We start from the raw sequence: 18,915 nt of genomic DNA, 5'->3' as shown, positions 1-18,915 counted from the left end.
TGTTCTCTAAATTATGCACCTCAGAATAGATGAGGCACTACCTCTGAGACCTGACCCTTGAACACTGGAGGAACAAATGGGCCATAAGGTTCTCATCCTCTGGAAAAATGTGTAGGCCATTTGGGGATGCAGAGGATAAATTGTGTGTTCTTCCTCTGTGGTCTACCATATAAAAACATACTATTTATAATGGTAACACTAAAGTAAGCTCTAAATCTGGATATCATATCCAGCTTTCACTGCATGTCAGATATTTTGAGAGATACGTATTGCTGTTGCACAAACATCAAGATCTGCATTTCGTAGGTAGTCTGCTGTGGTAAAATGGATCTTGGGGAAAAACAAAAAAGACCAATTGTGCTATATATAATAAAATTTCAATACAGTCACACCCATCTGGCTAATGTTACTTTTGAAACTTTTTGACCCATTTCTTGATTCAAAAGCAGACATAATTACTGTTCCATTAAATTTGCTTTGCTGTTATTTCTGATTTCCATTTGTGAATAAATTCTTCTTTTGCTTCTTTGAAGGTCAGAAAGTCTTCTTGTGGGGCAGTTGACAACCTAGTCATCCTACTTGTAATCCTGTTCCACCATGTGACTTTTTTTCTAGACAAGCTCATTCTTCCACCAGTTGGTTGCCTTTGCGGAGGTAAAAAGTGTGCACTGGAAGACCCTGTTCTTAGTAGCCATTAGTTCTGCTAATAGGACTTCTGAATTGCTGATGTCTGTTAAGCCTGTCTACTTAGTATTTCACAGGGGTGGGTGGTGCTTACAATATATCCTGCATTTATGTTAAAAGTAGATCTTGAATCTAATTTAAACCAATCTATCAACTTGCCTGTTTTCTTTCATCTGTTCTATAATATATAGGGATTTTTTATATACTGTGTAAATGTCTGCAGGCAGTTTATATTCCTTTTGGAAAAAAAAAAGATTGTTTCACAAAGATGAGCAACTATTTCATCACTTTTCAAAGTCTAAATTGTAGAAGTCACTACGTTCAGCTTTTCCAAGTAGTTAGCTAGCTAAATTGAATTTTGTCCCGTTAAACACGGACAGTCCTACCTGTCTTTAGTAGGGCTTATTCTACAAGTGCTGTTGCCCATTCTACTGCCTTTTTTTAAGCTGCTTTGGATATTTGTACAGCTACAGTGTGGTGTTCAAACAGCACCCTTTGCCAGTGGGCTGGCTGTTATGTCTTACATAAAGGGATAAATCCCCAACTAAACCCCCAACTACAACCAAAGCATGCTGAGTTTGAGGAGTGGCTCAAGCATTTGACAGTACGTGGCTCAAGCATCTGACAGTACTGGCAGGGAAGATGGATGTGCTGGATGTCTCGCTGCTAGAACTCTGATGGAAGCGGCCAGAGCTTGGAGACATGCCATTGGTTTGGTTTGAATGGGCAGAAAGACAGGAAATGGGGTACAGAATCTATCTACTCCTCATTATCACTCCAGCCTGACAAACTATGCCAGCACACAGAGGATTGGTCTATGCCATAAAAAGCGAGGAGAAAAATGCAGGCACAAGTATGACAATCTCTTCCAGCCTTGTCTCACTCCACCTGCCCAGCAGACCTCCTAACATCCATCTTCTGTTGCATACTCCACTTCCTTTGGTCTGTCGGGTCTGGAGTCTTCTCATCTCCTTTTTTTCTTATTCTCTTTGCTAAGCACTATAATAGGAAAAACTATAAGGTGTAATTTGCATGGTAGGAAGGGCAGAGTGTTTTTGGCAGCCTGGGAAAGTTTCATCCCATATAACTGGACTTTCTTCTTAAAGTATATGGTTATGATAAGTGCATAATGTTAGTTTATACCACCTTTAAAGAAGAAATAAGATAACATGACCCGCGGTAGTGGTGCTGCGGTAACGTTGTCGCCTCACAGCAAGATGTTGTCGCGTTCGATTCTCAGCTAGAGCGTCTTCTGTGTGGAGGCATGCGTGAATGGGCGTGCCTTCATTGAAGGTTGTGCATCAGGGCTGGTAACTCGGCACGTAAAAACCCACTACCAAACATTAGCTGACCGGAGTTCCGCTGTGGCGACCCCTAACTGGGATAAGCCGAAAGACACAACAACAACTTGTCAGTTTAAGATACTGTCCCAGAACAAGCCAACCCTATTCATACAAAATGCTTACCACATTATTTGCCACCGAGTGGCTAGCTAACCACTGGAATGGAAATGTTGCTGTTAAAGATCAGTTCATCATGGGATGCCTGTTTCTAGTGCCTCCTTCAAGAATTTATCCATTGTAGATATTTGTACCTTAGCCGCATGGTCATTTCACACCTAAATGAAATATTCTTGCGTAACCATGTTTCCAAGAGGTGGGACTTCTGAGCTCTTGATTTTAACCGGCCTCTGGCTCTTACCTCACCTGGTGGGGGGGGGGGGTTAATTTTTCAGCTAGGTACTCTAACAGCTTCACATTGCAGAATACCATCAGAGTCACAGACAACAGATAGTGACACATTATAACAGCTGATTTTCAAGATGGCCCTGTGCAATGTTACCCTCCTGCTATTATCCACCTGTGTCAGGACAGCCTGTCCATCCAACATCTGTGGATGGGCATTCCTTTAAATTAGCCAGGGACATCATTTGTATGTTCTTGTGTTTTATTTTAGTTTTCTGGCTGTGCTTCCTCGATGCCTAGAGGTTAAACTGGAAAAAAGGGACTGAACATCACCTTCTAATCTTTCACTTGATACCCCGAAATGTACCATGAGAAAGATTATTTTCACCAGATTATGTGACATGGGGAGTTTTAGATTTCTGCAGAGCTGCACATATCAGATAAGGAAATCCCTGGCAATTACCCACTGCAGAAAATTTTCTCACAGATCATCTGACATGCCGAGTATGTATCTGAGGTTCTTTAAATGGTTACAGCAGCACTTCTTTATAAGTTGTTGTGTATACTTGTGTTTTCTCCACCTGGGTTTACTGATACTTTTTGTTTTGTATTCTGTTTGCACATTAACTGTTGTTGATTTTATCTTGCTATAAAGTTTACAAAAGTTTGTCTAAATTCTTTGGCAATCATGCTTTCTTAAAAATAATCATTAAATCAGACATGTCAGGGAAGCAGGATAGTCTTGTTAATTTGCATCAGATATGTTCTGTGGTGTTAACAGGCTTGTTTGTGATTCTACCCAATGGAGAACACCAACTGAGAGTTTCAAGAATTCCCTCTGGGCTGGCCTGTGTTAATTACTGTCTTTTCTTGAAGCCACACAGATGACGCATCTTGATTATGTACCCAAAAGTTATCCATTAGATCAGGAGACTGGCACATGTTAAACTGTGGCATACATTTTGTCCATGCAGTCTTTCGAAGTAAAATGTCCACCGGTTTGTTACATAACCAGATGTTGTTGTGACTTGTGCTCATTATGTTTGTGTTTAAAATGAAGATGGAGTGGTGAAAAAACGCAGAGCATGAGAAACTTAAAAAATGATGGAACTGTTCACAAATCTTTTTACAGAGCTATTTGTCCTGACTTTTTTGTTGGTAAAGAACCTTGGAGTCCTGCTAATGACTGGGCCATGCTCCAAGAATGGCTGAAGACCAGGTCACCAAGAGAAGTTAGTAGGTAAGACAGGATGTCCAGTTCTTTTTTTATTCTGTCCATACATGTAGTTTAGAATGTTTTGTATCATTAATTTCACATTTTGACATTATTCAGTGCCTGCACATAACTCACTGTGATGATGTGAGGCAGTGCCAGGTGTGCCAAAGAAAGTAAGGCAGTGGGATGTGTAACATATGCCAGCATAGCTAGCTGGAGTTTTATAAAGAATTATATGTCATTTGTATGTCAAACTGATTTGTATAGATGCTTGTGTTGAAAATGCATTTTTAAAGCTGCTTTTGTTAAAAATATACCAACAGTGGGTCCTGCTGGACAGAAAAAAAATACATCTGTATCTCAGACTGTATTGTAACTGTTGAAATGAGTATATTGTAACAGAGGGTACTGGAAGCGAAGAGGGTAATCTCAGACCAGCTAACTTTGAAAAATGGTCTGAAATTAAATTACCTGGTTTAGGCCATAAAGATTGTATGTTACGGTTTTGATTGCAGCCAGATGCAAATTGTCTGTGAAAACCAGGCTTAGGAATCCTACTGTATTGTCCTTAGGGTACTAAATTGCTACCCTGGAAGTTTTGAAATGGTTTTATACCTTTCAGATGCTATGACACATGTCAGCAAAGCTCTGTCTGTGTGTATGGTAACATAGATCTGCTAAATTCTAGTTCAGTTTCTAGCAAAAGGGGGTAGTGTTGGAACCGGAGTCAGCTGACCAGACGTATGTGATGTCATTCTGTAATCCAGCACTGAAATGATATTTTAATACTAGATGAGAAAGCAGTCTCAAAGCAGTCTGTTTTATGAGACCTGAAAAAGGAGGACCACCACTCACCCACTTCATTTGTCTTGCTTTAGTAAGTAACCAGGGAATAGAAATTCTTTAGATCAGTCAGGAAAATGTAGTGAGATTAGTGTTGTGTTGTTTTTCTGTATCTGTGTGAATCTTTTCATCAGTGTTATTTTTATTTCCTGTGACTGAAACTCTGCTTATTCTAAGTAGACACTTAGTATTCTCATATTATTTTATTAATTATTATTAAATATATTTAAACTTTTCATTGTGGCTGTTCTTTTAGAGAATATTTTAACATTTGAGAGTACTTATATTTATTTGGTGACACTGTGGCTGCTCCTGAAAGCCTTGCTACATTGGTCAAACACTACCATTTGTATTAGTATTAAATTTACTCAGTAGAATTGGGTACACTTGTAAGAGCCTAAGAGTAGCTGGCTTTGGAATGTTCTGGTGGCAGTACCAACCTTATAGTCTGGGCAGACAGGGTATAGCTGGTGAATCTGTGCCAGCCTTTCCCTGGTGTGTGTGTGTGTGTGTGTGTGTGTGTGTGTGTGTGTGTGTGTGTGTGTGTGTGTGTGTGTGTGTGTGTGTGTGTGTGTGTGTGTGTGTGTGAATATGTGTGTGAATGTGAAAATCAAATCTCAAAGAGTGAGTCTTATTTGGGGCTTGATGAGAGAGAGGGAAACCCAGCCCTAGAACAGGAGAGTGTACCCTGTGTGCTGTTAAGGGAAATTGTGCTTGGTGCAGAGAGCTGCATCTGGAAATACTATATGTGTCTATGTTTGATCCAAGTGAAAGTCCCTCACCAGTGTCCGTGGTGAGGATCGAGGCTCCTTGATCACTGGCCAAGAGCAGGGACATCAGTCGCCTATCTTTGAATTGGGTAGTTACAGTAATTTGGAATGTGTAGTATGGTTCTGGATATATTCAATCCATAATGGTGCATCTGCTTATTTGATGGTTTTCTGTCTGCATACTGTAATTTGTGGTCACCCTTCATTTCTAAGTAACAGCAGAAAGTGGTTGCTTTCTTGTTTTGTCAAAAGTTAAAATTCTGATTTTCTTATTCAGGTAATTAATCATCAGTAGAGTTATCAGGAATAATGAGTGCTGTAACTAAGTTGTATCTTTAGCTGTGGGTTTGATACGTATATGTGTGTGCACATATACACATATATCCTACTGCAATAGTGTCCACCTAATGTTCGTGTGTGTGTGTATATATATATATATATATATATATATATATATATATATATATATATATATATATATATACACACATCAACACGACAATGATCCCCAAGCATACATCCAAATCAACAAAAGGATGGCTTCACCAGAAGAAATTTAAATATTTTGAATGGCCCAGCCAGAGCCCAGACCTAAATCCAGTAGAAAATCTGTGGTGTGACCTGAAGAGGGCTGTGCACAAGAGATGCCCTCTCAATCTGACTGATTTGGAGCGCTTTTGCAAGGAAGAGTGGGCAAATATTGCCAAGTCAAGATGTGTCATGCTGATAGACTCCTACTCAAGAAGACTGAATGTTGTAATTAAATCAAAAGGTGTTCAACAAAGTATTAGTTTAAGGGTGTGCACACTTATGCAACCAGCTTATTATATGCTTTTTTTATTTTTTTTATATTTTCCCCTAACAGATTTGTTTGTTTTTCACTTGAATTGTACAGGTTAATAGGTCACATTAAAGGTGGGAAAATTTTTGAAATTATTTGTTGTGGTCTCATTTTTTTATATCACAAAAACCTGGCATTTTAACAGGGGTGTGTAAACTTTTATATCCACTGTAAAGGAGGTGCACCACCCTAAAAACTAGGCTATGTTACAAAGAACAAAATACACACTGTCATCAGAATTTGAATTAGGTGGGAACCTATAAATGTTATCAGTGTACTCTCTGTAAATATATTCTTACTGATACAAATTTTATTGATCCAGTGAGGAATACTAAATTTAATATTCATGCCTATGGAAATTGTCACACGAAAAATCTTGCAGATATGATGAAGTGTATGAAATGTGTTTCATTCTGTATTGGCAAGACTTATCAAATGTTAAAGAATTGTATTAGTAGTCACATATCTGAAATAAAAACAAAAGTTATGACAAATGCTTTATATAAACATATATCAGAAACAGACGAGATGCACAATTTTAAATTTTGTATTATAGAGAACATATACGACTGCTTGAGAGGGGGCGATGCAATAAATGCAACAGAAAGATGTAAGAATAAATGGATCCTTTATTTCAGGGCATTTTTTTCCACCTGGTTTAAATGGAGTTTACTCTTTGAAGCCTGAACTTGCACATCTACATAGTTGTATTAAATGATTTTCATATATATATTTCTTGTATATATAGGTTCATAGGTGTGTACTAGGCTAATGGCCCTGGAGTCTTTACAAGCCTAGCCCATTGAAGTGCACTGGCATCGTACCTCCCAACATTAGTGCCTCTATCAAGTAGAGCCACTGGAGTGATCCCTGGGGGGAACTTTCTATTTCCCATTCACTCATCAAGATTTCTCTTGAAGAGGGCTAGTGAGGTGCTCTGCTTCACAGAGCTGGGTCAGACATGGCTTTGTAAGTCAAGCAGAGATCACCTCTTAGTAGATGATATAAGACAGAGAATAGCTGGCGTTTTTTGAGTCTGTCCATGTAGGACATGTGTTTAAGGCCTAGGATCCTCTTTGTGAGGTACTTTTGTGGCCTCTCCAGCTTTTGCAGGTGTCTAGTGAAGTACATGTCAAATGGGCATTATACTTGATGATTGGTCTAATGAGGGAAGAGTAGAGAGAGACGATGACCTCTTTCTTCCTGGATGCAAAACCCTTGGAAGTTAGATGTGCCATATAGAAGGACTTTCTGAACACAGTGTCAGTGTGGTAGTCGAAGGAGAGGTTGCTGTCAACCTCTTTCCCCAGGTCTCTTATAACACCTTCACTGTTCAGTGGGCTCCCATCAAAATGTGGTAATTAGTGGGAACTGAGTTTTTCCCAAAGGGGATGATTATGCATTTTTTGGCATTAAACTTAAGGCCATGGTTTCGACACCAGTCACTGGTCTCAGTGAGGCTTTTCTGTAGGATGTCTGCATCACTTGGGGAGTTAATAATGGCTCCCAGCTTGCAGTTGTATGCGAATTTGGTCAGCCAGAGTCCCTCTGTGTTGGCCTGGACTTCTGAGATGTAGATGCCAAACAGGAGAGGACCCAGGACCAATCCCTTTGGGACTCCACTCGTGACTGTTCGGCAGTCTCTCTATATATACGTTTTTACATGTGTATGCATTTTTTATATAATTTTTTAAATAATTTTTTATGTTTAAATTTCATACTTATGTTCAAGTTTGTATATTAGATATTGTGCATATGTTTTGGTTCTAATGAAGTATTAATTGAAGTGTACTAGTAAATGTTGTTTAAATTGTTCACAGTTAGATTTTGGTTGACTGAAGAAGCAGATTTTTTTCTGTGAAAGTACCTTTACGTTGTGTGTACTAACGCAAATATATTAAACACTAAATTTTAAGTATTGTTTCATGGTTTTGGTACAGCTTCTGTGTGCTGAAGTAGGCTAAAAGCAGCATGGAAAATTACAGAATACAGTCAATACAGATTCATTTGCAGTGGAAATCATCTAGTATAGAATCCTCTCAATGTTAGTTGCAGAAGTATAGTTAAATAACAGTGAACAAAAATATATGATAATTTATTACAGTGAGGTGCTAGCCTTGAGACCCACAAGAGTAATAGGGTGGTGAGAAGATTATAGGTTCAAATGCACCCTTATCCCATTGGTTAGTAAGAAATTGGTGGCAACCTTTATGCAAGGTAGCGTATGTGAAAATTGGGGAGTTGAATGTAGTAATGGAACCTGGATGAAATTAGCCTGGAGAATAGCAGGAAAAGAGCCAATCTGACGCAAGATGCCCAATCCGCCTATTTGGACCTGTTTGAATCTATCAAGATTCAACCCTTTACCCTGATCCTGGATGACTTTAGTTCTTCCAGTCTACGTTTGGGAAGTTACTCATGGCAGAACACAAATGCTAGAGATTCCTTGATTTTTGTCAATGCAAATGCCTTGGAGCAGCTAGATGATACCCCCACAAGGGGTGATAATATCTTGGACTTGGTATTAACCAACATGAGTAACCACTGCAACTTCCCTATAGTATATATCATCCTCTCTAATATGATCCGACCATAAAGCGGTCACTTTCGAAGTCACCATCTCCCCCAACCCCACTCTAGCTAGGATCAGACACAAAAACTTCTCCAAAGCTGATTTACAACCCTGTCCCCCTCTCTAGGAACTGGCACCAATATCCAAAAATACACCAAAACACTGCATGAGCATTTATATAGATGCATGGAATCAGGGATACCCAACAGGGTTAAGTCATCCTCCGCAAGGAAGAGTAAATCTGTCTGGTGGACATCTCAATAAATAAACTGTATAACAGAAGGAAAAAAAAATTGCTGTCCAAGACCAAGAAGGAGCAGCTGCCCAACTGGAAGCAATGTCTCCTTAGCCTGAACAAGCAAATGAGAGCACTAGTGAAATCCTCTAAAACAAACTTCGAGTCCAAATTGGCCACATCTATTAGTGACAATCATAAGGCCTTCTTCACATATGTCCGCAACCTCAAAGGAAGCACCCAGATCTGTTCAGAAATGGTGATCAAGGACACCACATATACAAATGCCATGGATATAGCAAACTTACTGGCTGACAGATTCAGTGAAAACTTTACCCCTATGTCCCCCACAGAATAACAGGACATCCCCAGTACCGGCCCCCTACCCCTTGTATCTAGGGAACAGGTTGTCACTCCTCTCTCAAAAGCAAAAAAATACAGCCTCCATGGGACCAGATAACATCCCAGGCTGCATCCTATGTTAACTCAGGCAGGAACTTGCAGCACCACTAGGCACTGTATTCACCCAAAGCCTGAGTACTGGCTTTGTCCCAGCTGAGTAGAGGACAGCCACGGTCATCCCTTTACACAAAGGTGGGGGCATCCACCGATCTGGGAAGTTATATGCCCATCAGCCTAACTAGCCTGATCTGCAAGGCCGTGGAATGGATTATCATGAACCTTATTAACAAGGACATTGGCAACCTCCAAACACTTGATCCCACACAGTTTGGCTTCATCAAGGGGAAGTCATGTCTTCTAAATTTGGTCGACTTCTTTGAGATGGTCACCAAAGCCATGGATGAGAGGAAGACGTTGCACACTGTCTACCTTGACCTGGCCAAAGCCTTTGACACTGTTCCCCACTCGGGCAAAATAGATAAACTCTCCCAACTAGGCATCAGTCCATATATTACCAGATGGATAGCAAACTGGCTCATTGATAGAACCCACATAGTCAAAATAGGGGAAGCCACCTCAAGCAGTAGACCTGTAACAAGTTGTGTACCCCAGGGTTCGGTCTTGGGGTCTCTGTTATTTGGGAAATACTTTTCTGAGGTGCAGGCTAAAACCAGTGGGTTATGGCTGACCAAGTTTACAGATGACCGCAAGCTGGGTGCTGTCATCAATTCCCCTAGTGATGTGGACATCCTCCAAGAAGGTCTCACTCAGACAAATGACTGATGCCAGAAACATGGCCTCAAGCTGAATACATCATCATCCCCTTTGGGAAGAGTGACTTCCCCACAAATTATCACATTAATAACAATGTCCTAAGCACTCAATCAGTCGTGAGGGATTTGGAGTTGATAGCAACCTGACTTTTGACCACCATGTTGCTTCCATTGTACGGAAAGCCTTCTACATGGCCCATCTCATAAGTAAAGGTATCTCATCCAGGGACAAGGAGGTCATAACATCCCTGTATTCTTACCTTATAAGGCCCATTATCAAGTACAACACCCCTTTCACCATGTACCTCACAAAGCACATGCAGCAGCTGGAGACCACAGAGGTTCCTCTCTAGGATAATCCAGGGCCTCAAACATTTACCATACACAGGCTAAAAGTCCTATCCCTCTACTAAGTTTCATACAGACTCCTCAGACGTGACCTCTGTCTGGCATACAAGGTGTTCATAGACCCCACCTTGATGGGACTGCATATCTTCAAGTCAAGCTCCACTCAAGTAACCCGCACGCATGGCCTCAGCCTGGTCTTTGACATCAACAAGACTTGTTGGCGGGACAGATTTGTGTCCTAGACACTCCCCATCTATGGAATAGACTCCCTCTCCACATCAAGCAGCGTACCTCTTTATACCCCTTTTTAAGTGCAACCTGGATAAATGGATGGGAAACAGAAAATATACTCCTGGGATTCCTCCCATGTCCCTGCTGGACAGGGGCATCCGGTGCTGATTTGTCTAAACATGGGCTAAACTCTTGGCTAGACTTATAAGGGCCTCAGGGCCAATAGCCTAGTAACCTCTTATGATAGGTGGAGTTTAAGAGTTTTTGAATTCTTGATGATTAGGGTTTTGTGTGATGGGCTGAGGAAGTTTGTTCCATAGTTTTGCCAATTTTGTAGGAATGGAGGGAGTCGCCATGTTGGTTGTGGGTGCGGGTCACGTGTATCATTAGTTTATCTGAAGATCTGAGCACCCTAAGATTGAAACTAGGTTGGAGAAGGTTAGCAAGAGCAGAGAGATTGCTGAGTTAGTGGATTATTTTGTGGGTCATGGTGAGCTGATTGAGGGATAACAGGTTAGGGCGTTCGAGCCAGTTGAGCTAAGAGAGAGCGGTACAATGGTGGGTCTTGTATGGGTGATTGGAGGCAAATTTGGGAGTTTTGTTGTAACAGGAATCTAGGTTATTAAGGTCAGGCTTGTGCAGGTTTGTGAATATGAGAGCCGTAGAGGACAGAGATGGTGTCTGAGCATTGGCTAGTGTAGAGTTGTGGATTAGGAAAGGTTTTGCCCTGTAGAGGGTGCCAAGTTTGATGTGAACTTTTTTGATTGTTAGAGAAATATGTTTAGATTTTCATCTGTTGTGACACCTAGAAGTTTAGTTTGGTTGGTGGGGTCTATCCTGGTACCATTTGAGGACAGAATTGAGAGAGGGGACTGGCTTGAGATGGATTTTTTTGTTAGTGAAGACTATCACTTTAGTTTTGTTTGGGTTTAGAATGAGTTGGTGTTCAGAGAGGTGCTTTTCTATGTCTTGAAAAGGATAATTGCATTTTTTTCATGAGTTCTTGGGTTGAGGAGGCTGAGCAAATATGTGTAGCATCATCTGCATATTGGACAATGGAGGCTAGCTTAGTTGCGGAGCTGAGGTTATTTGTAAATATGCTAAAGAGGAGAGGGGCAAGTATTGAAACTTGGAGTACGCTGACAGAGATGGACAGCAGGGGGTATAAGTTGTTTTCCCATTTAGTTGCTTGCTGGCAGTTGGACAGATAGCTATGGAACCAGGACAGGGATGAGGAATTGAGGCCATAGGATGAGAGTTTAAGTAGTAGCTGGTGAGAAATGGTGTCAAATGCCTTGGACATGTCGAGAAAGACAGAGGAGACAAGTTGGCCTTCATTTAAGAGGTGACTGATGGTGTTGGTGAAGGATAATAGGGCAGTGTTGGTACTATGTTTGAGTCTAAAGCCATGTTGGGAACTGGATAATAGGTTGTGAGTAAGGAAATGGAGTTGATTGCGGTTGCACTTTTCTAGGATTTTTGCAAGGGGGAAAGGATGGCTATGGGTCGGTAGTTTGTGAGTTCTCTGGATGGACCACCTTTGTGAAGGGCTATGATGTGGGATATTTTCCATAGAATTGGGATGTAGTTTTCTGAGAGATCTATTAATCAGGATTGATATAGGGTAGGCAATGGAGGGAGTGGCGATTTTTTAGAAATTCATTAGGAAGTAGGTCAGCTGCGAGACAGCAAGGCTTTAGCTTGGACAGGAGTGTTTTTATGTAACTGGTTTGGATGACAGTAAAAGTGAAGGGATAGTGATTTGTCAGGGGAAGGAGTGGGGAGTGTAAGAGGTTTGTTAGGTTGGTCATTTAGCAGTTATGGTATGTACAAAATGAGCGTTGAATTGAGTAGCAATAAGGTCAGTATTAGTAGAGGTGACTGGGGCAGGGGCTGAGGAGCAACCAGGGCTAAGGAGATAATTAATGCTTTGCCAGGACTTTTGGGGGTTGTTTAGGTGTGTCTGTTGACAGGTTAGAAAGTAAGACTGTTTATCTTTCCTGATTTGTTTTTTAGCTTGATTTCTTAGCTGTTGAAATGTAGATAGGTTTGTATTGCCTCTGGTAGAGTGGTAGGCTGCCCAGGCTTTGTCTCTGTGTTTTAGTAGCAGTTTGGTGTCTGTGGTTAGCCAAGGAAGGTGTTTGGCTTTTGGGCGGATTTTTCTGGTGAGAGTGAGATGATCAAGTATACTAAGGAAGGTACTGTTGAAGTACTGAACAGCTAGGTCTAGTTGGAGGATTTGAAGTGGTACCCAGTTACATTGTTGGAGTAATTGATTAAATGGGGGGGGGTTTACTACGGATGTATTTGTAGGTAATGTTGCTTTGAGAATGGATACGTTTTCTGTATAGGAAGGTTGGTGTATGGTCACTGAGGGAGTCTGGTAGACAGCCTGCTAGGTAACCAAGGTTGGGTTTATTAGTTAGTATCCAGTCGAGTGTTGACTTCCTTTTGGTGGGCTTGTCTATGTGGGTTGGACAGGTTATGGTTTGGGTGGAGCTAAATTTGTTTAGGAAGTTAGAGGAGTTGTTGGATGAGCAGGAGTGCCAGTCTAGGTTGAAGTCACCAAGAAGGATAGTTTCTTGGTTGAATTGGCTAGATGCCCATGAGAGTAGACTTTCAATGGATAGGAGGTTATTGCCAGGAGGGAGGTAGGTGGCTATAATAATTATTGATTTATTGGGGTTGAGTTCTAGGTGAGTCTATAGGATTTCGGTATTGGGTGGATCAGGAGGAGAGCAGCTTAGTTGTACAATCTTGAGGGTGTTTTTGAACATAATGGTGACTCCACCACCTCTTTTGTTTAATCTGTCTGTTCTAATGATGTTATATCCATTTGTGGTAACTTCTAAGTCTTTGATGTGGGGCTTTAACCAGGTTTCTGTGATCACAGCTATGTCTGGTGAGTAGGTGGCTAGGGCAGTTGGAATTCACTAACTTTTTTTTACTATGCTACGGAGATTGAAGTTGGTAAAGAGCAGGTCAGTGTTAGAGGTGTTTGGTAAAGGTGGGTAGGGGTGGGAGTGGTTAGTAGATTTAAGTGTAAATTGGGGGACTGGTGGAGGTGATAGAGGGCAGGGTGAGGGAGTGTTTTTGGGACCTAGGTTGGGATGTATGTCAGCATGGAGTTTAATTTGTTTTTGAGAGTGTGGTAGGAGGTGTCTAAGGTTTTTGAGAGTGTAGTAGGAGGTATCTAAGTTTGGAAATTAGTTTGTGATATCGGAGTGTAGGAGACTTGGGGGAGTGAGAGTGTATGAGTTTGAGAGGCTGGTGAAGATTGGTGGAGTTGCTATAAAGTTGTGGGCTAATGTTGATATACGAGTGGGTATGGTGGAGAGGGGGGCATAGAGGAAGTGTTGGTGAATGAAGGTGTTTGATGTGGTAGGAGTAGGGGGAGGTAACACCATAGGTTATGTAAAGATGTGGTAGGAGTAGGGGGAGGTAACACCATAGGTTATGTAAAGAAAGCTCAAGTACAACACATCCCCAGTACACCTCAGGCAGGTCTTTAGAATGTGGTAGGAAATTAGAGCACCTGGAGAAAACCCGCGCAAACACAAGGAGGACATGTCGATTCCGCACAGAAGGCAGCCCAGCTGAGAATCAACCTGGAGAGTTTCTTGATGTCAGGTTACCCATTGTGACAGTGTGCTTAGTTTAATTTTTAAAAATGCTAAATAAAAATAAATAAATGAAAAAGACTACCTTCCCATTCAGTACAATATAAATTAAATGTGATTTTATATACTGTGCACCCAAAATTTATATGCAACCCCTCACCAAAAAAACACTGCTCATCTAAATTCTCTCCTCCATCGTTTTTTTCTTGTCTGAACAATGAAAGGAAATCCTAACTGTAACTAACTATAAAACTACGTTATTTGCAATACATCTGACCTGATTCAGACTAACTAAACATTAAGCTGTACAACTAAAAAAACATATTATAGACCTCACTGAAAATACATCAAATAGACAAACTGTCACTCCAAAAAAGAACAGGAACTACAGGAGAAAAAAATTATTCACAAGATTGTACATTCATAAAAACTTATGCAGATTACTTGAGGTTCTATTCAGCAGAAAATTAGCAATTAATGTAGCCCACTGAAGTCAGTGAAAAACATTAATATAATTAACACACAAAAATGAATAAATGCAATTTATGGGGTCTGATTTGTGTAATTTATGAAATTTCAAAAAGTAGGATTTTGGAATTTAAAGACACTAGTCATGAAACTTGTTCACTAATCTTACAGATATTTCACATATTACCCAAAATGGGTAGCTTCTAATATGTGGGGACCAATTTGTGTGATACAGGAAATATCTTGTATGGTAGGATCTGGCTGTCATAGCCACTAATAATTAAATGCACTTTCTAATTCAACATTACACGATGTAAGATTGTTTACACACCAGACCTACTTATTTTACATTATTTTTGAAGGAAAAGTCAGTAACTGACTTCTGATTGGTAGTGTATGGTTATTAGCTTATTCCTTATTTTTGAAATGCAATGTGTAAATGTATAATGTATTTGTCACTGTTTCTGTGTATTTAATTTTAGTATTGTGTTCCTTGAACCTGCACTGACTTCCTACATTCTAGGCATAGCTACATAACCAGATCAATCATTATCTTATAAACTAGGCAGAAGTACCTCTAAGAAACATAATGGAAATTCTTAAAGCACTTCTGAATAGTTCATTTATCAATCCTATGATTTTTTTTTTAGCAAGAAATCATTTTAACTAGATAACATTGATTAAAACTAAAGATTAAGTAGCATTGCTTATGTTGCATGCAAGTTATTTTACAAGCTTTGTACATGGTGTATGTAATTAATGCAGGACTATATCATCACTGATACATAAAGGAGGTCTTCCATCTCAGCTGGCAGATTGTGGTAAAAACAGAATAGCATATTACTGGTTCTTTTTTATGTGTTCACATAGTTACTAGGCATGCAATCCAGGAGACCGTTAAGGAGCCTATCCCAAATTTCCCCAAAGCACTCTCTGGTTCATTGACTAACTCAAGGTCACACAGTATGCAAGTGAAGGTGGAAAGTGTTAAGATTTAAACTGTTACCCTTGGCACCGTAAGCAACTCATTAACAAGTCAGAGCTTTCATCCTCTGCACTTAACTGCTAAGTGGGTTATCAATAAGAAGAAGCCCCCTGGAGGAGGAAACCACTGGATTAAGCACATGATGCACAGACTGTAGATGCAGTTATCACGAAGTGTGAGTAGGCAGGAGTTCTGCCTCCTAACAGCTGTACAACAAGTGAAAGTTAACCTGTGATCAGTGTCCAGGAGGCACACCATTTCCTTTAACCCATGCCTTCACAGTGTTTCACAATGTAGTGAAGAAGATCTATGGTAACTGGAGAATAAGAGTTAAACCAGGAGCATCATGTTCCAACAACCGGAAGGAAATATGTCTTCCCATAATGGCAGATGGAATAGATACTGGTTAATAGCGTTGAACTACATTGATTAAAAAAAATAATTGTTATCCATTTATTTTGTCAGCATAAAGTACTATAGATGATTAGTATCATTCATACCTCTCAACCTCTTAGAACAAGAAATCTGGACAAAGACCCAAAAATAGGGACAGTTTTTAAATATTGCTCTTACAAACTTAGAAAGTTGATAGAATAACACATTTTGCATTAGCATGAATTTTCTGAAGGGTATGAAGTCTGTAACTCAAATGTCTGTCATTGTTTTCTAACTTCATTCTTTAACGATTTGCCAGTAATTTGCCAGAAAGCCACAATTGTATGAAAAACAGACCAAAAATATGAGGCAAAAATCTGGACATTCTGCAAAAATCTGTACAATTGAGAGGTATGGTATCACTGGATTATAGGAATAAATAGTACAGCATAGAATGCTGAGTAAGAGAGACAAATTCAAAGCATCAGAACTGTGTCAAACCAATATGATGGACTTTAGACTGACATGATGTCACCACATTGGTCTATTAGTCTTCCATGACCATCACACTATATCCCCAGTTTGATTCTTTGTTCCTGCTTGGTCCTGGCATTAGAGGACACTGGGAGGAAGAGACGAGTCAGGAAAAGCAGTAGTCATTCTGAAGGAAGTTGAGTTTTGATGCTTCTGATAATCCTTTCCGTTTGTCCCCAGATGTGCTGCAGTACCTTTCCATACAGAACTGCTGCAGGTGTGCTGCAATGTAGACCTTTGAGCTAAATGTGGTGCCACTGTGTCAGGGTAAGGGGTGTGCAAGTGTACATGGTCCCTAGCTCTGTTTTGCCCGGTCTTGAGGATACTTCCTTTGGAATGTTTCTCATTCTCATGAGGTCCCTGTTTGAGTGGGTGTCAGTCCCATGTCCTTCACGTAAGAAGCAACTTGTTGTTTATTTTGGGCATACTAAGATGGATCCCTGGGTTAGTCCACTCTGTCTTATTTTTATTTAAGAGAAATATTTTTTTTCAGCATGCCAACACCCAGATTAAGGGATTTACACACCCAGTATTTATTCTTCTGCATGTTGTTGTGCTTTAACTGAATATCCTAAAGTAGACTTGTTATCTCATCTGTCCATCAGAAATCCCTTAAATCCTGTCACCTTATTCTTCTCTGGGGCATATGAATGACTGTTCTGGAATATTAAGAATCTGTTTTTATGCTCTTCTTCCAAACCTGTTATGTGAAATGTGGCATGGAAAAACTGTTGTCCTTGACTTGGCTGAAAAGAGAAGATAGAAAAAGTGGCATGTACAGCATTCAGGATAAGATATTATTTGGCCCTCTGCGCTTTCTTCCAACATGTGTTGTAGCCAGGACTGCAGCTACAGGTGTCCTACCTCTGCAGAGCCTGCCAAGCTTAGAGTTTTGTCTTTATAAAAGCAGCTGCCTTGAAAGCTGCCTGTAAAAAGGTAATAGAACGTCTTCAGAGAAGGGAAAAAGCCCTTTCCATAGTGAAAGTCATAGATTTTCCCTTGCTGTCTTCTTCCAAGCCTTTCAGTCATCCAGGAAAATCTCAGCTTCTAAATTCTAAAGGCTACTTGCCATGCTTTAGGTCACATTGTTCCACAGTGATTTTATCTAAAAGGTTTTCATTACAGGTGACCCAATGGTTTCTTAAATTCTCCACCAGGACCTTTGCAAATACTGGTTCGGTTCTTTAAATTTTACCTACCTTGAGGAATCATCACCTGTACAGCTGGTTCTCAAAGACTGCAGAAACAGGTTGCGTCAGTTCCTTCTCCACTTTCTTCTCTGACATGTCAAAAAGTTTTTAACATATTATTGGTTCATTCTGAACATAGAAAATATGACAGTGCTGTCTACATAGATCAAGGAATGTTTTTTTTTCCATAATGGAATTTTGGAAATTGTACAGAAGGCTTTTGTCCTTTGCTTTGGGAAGTATATTTTCATCACAGCTTGCTGCTGTTTGTCCTGTCTTCCACAGTCAGAGTTTTGACCAAAGTGTGAACTGTTATATCAGAGGCCTACAGCAGTAAGACCTGCAGTTTTTCTCCTCTTTGACAACTGGTTGCTGTGGTGATTTCCCAAGAGTCTCTGCAGTGTAATGTGACTTGACTGCAGAATGGATGCAGTCCCTGTTGGTTTCCATCAGTTGAGAAAAGTTGTTCCTGACACAACCAATCTCCTTTGTAGAAGGGGTACCAGACACTGCCCAGTCGTGTGCCTTTCTTCCCATGGAGTGCAAGCTAGAACTCTTGAGTTAGCATGTTAGGTTTTCTCTAGAGGAGGTTGTAAGCCCACTTCTGTTATATCCTTTATGGTACATGTCATTAACCATGCTTATGCTGTATTTGGCATTTGTTCTCTTGCATGTCCTGCAATTTACTGTATACTTTCAGTGACTAATTTCTGAACTTTGCTGATGTTTCCTGGGATAATGGGTTTTTACACCTAATGTGGAGTCTTTATACCCCTTCTTGGTACTTTCACTAACAAACCCCTAACCACATATCACAGAAGAGGAAGGGAGCCCATTTTCGGTTGGCCCTTGTCCAGGGTCAACTGAGCCCTATAGAGAAGCTCCACCTGATCAATGTCTGTAGAGATGAAGGTGGTGTTTGCAATGGTTCTTCTGAAGCCACAAGGTCCTCCTGGTGAGGTCAGCATACAAGTAGCATATTATCTGAACAAGCACGATAGGACTTTACCTGCTCACTTCTGCAAGGAAGTGAGCTATGTATTATGAATTACATCCAAATATCTATAATCATTGAAGTAAAGCAGAAAACCGTATGCACACTGAAGTTTAAACAGTGTTTATGGTAGCTGGGGAGAAATAGCT

General features: G+C 40.3%; 1 protein-coding gene across 4 annotated transcripts in view; it reads left to right on the top strand.

Moving 5' to 3' along the window:
- The window catches only part of CMBL (carboxymethylenebutenolidase homolog), a 525,809-nt gene that overhangs the window by 162,632 nt on the left and 344,262 nt on the right, over positions 1–18,915 (top strand). For all 4 annotated transcript variants that reach the window (XM_044064911.1, XM_044064909.1, XM_044064912.1 and 1 more), the window contains exon 3: positions 3,502–3,609. In XM_044064911.1, coding sequence (XP_043920846.1) covers positions 3,502–3,609 — 108 coding nt within the window. The remainder of the gene's footprint in view (positions 1–3,501; positions 3,610–18,915) is intronic.

Source organism: Protopterus annectens, chromosome 3.part0 (genome assembly GCF_019279795.1).
Source record: "Protopterus annectens isolate FY-2018-M chromosome 3.part0, PAN1.0, whole genome shotgun sequence".
Lineage (NCBI taxonomy): Eukaryota > Metazoa > Chordata > Ceratodontiformes > Protopteridae > Protopterus > Protopterus annectens.
This window is presented reverse-complemented; position numbering and strand designations above follow the sequence as displayed.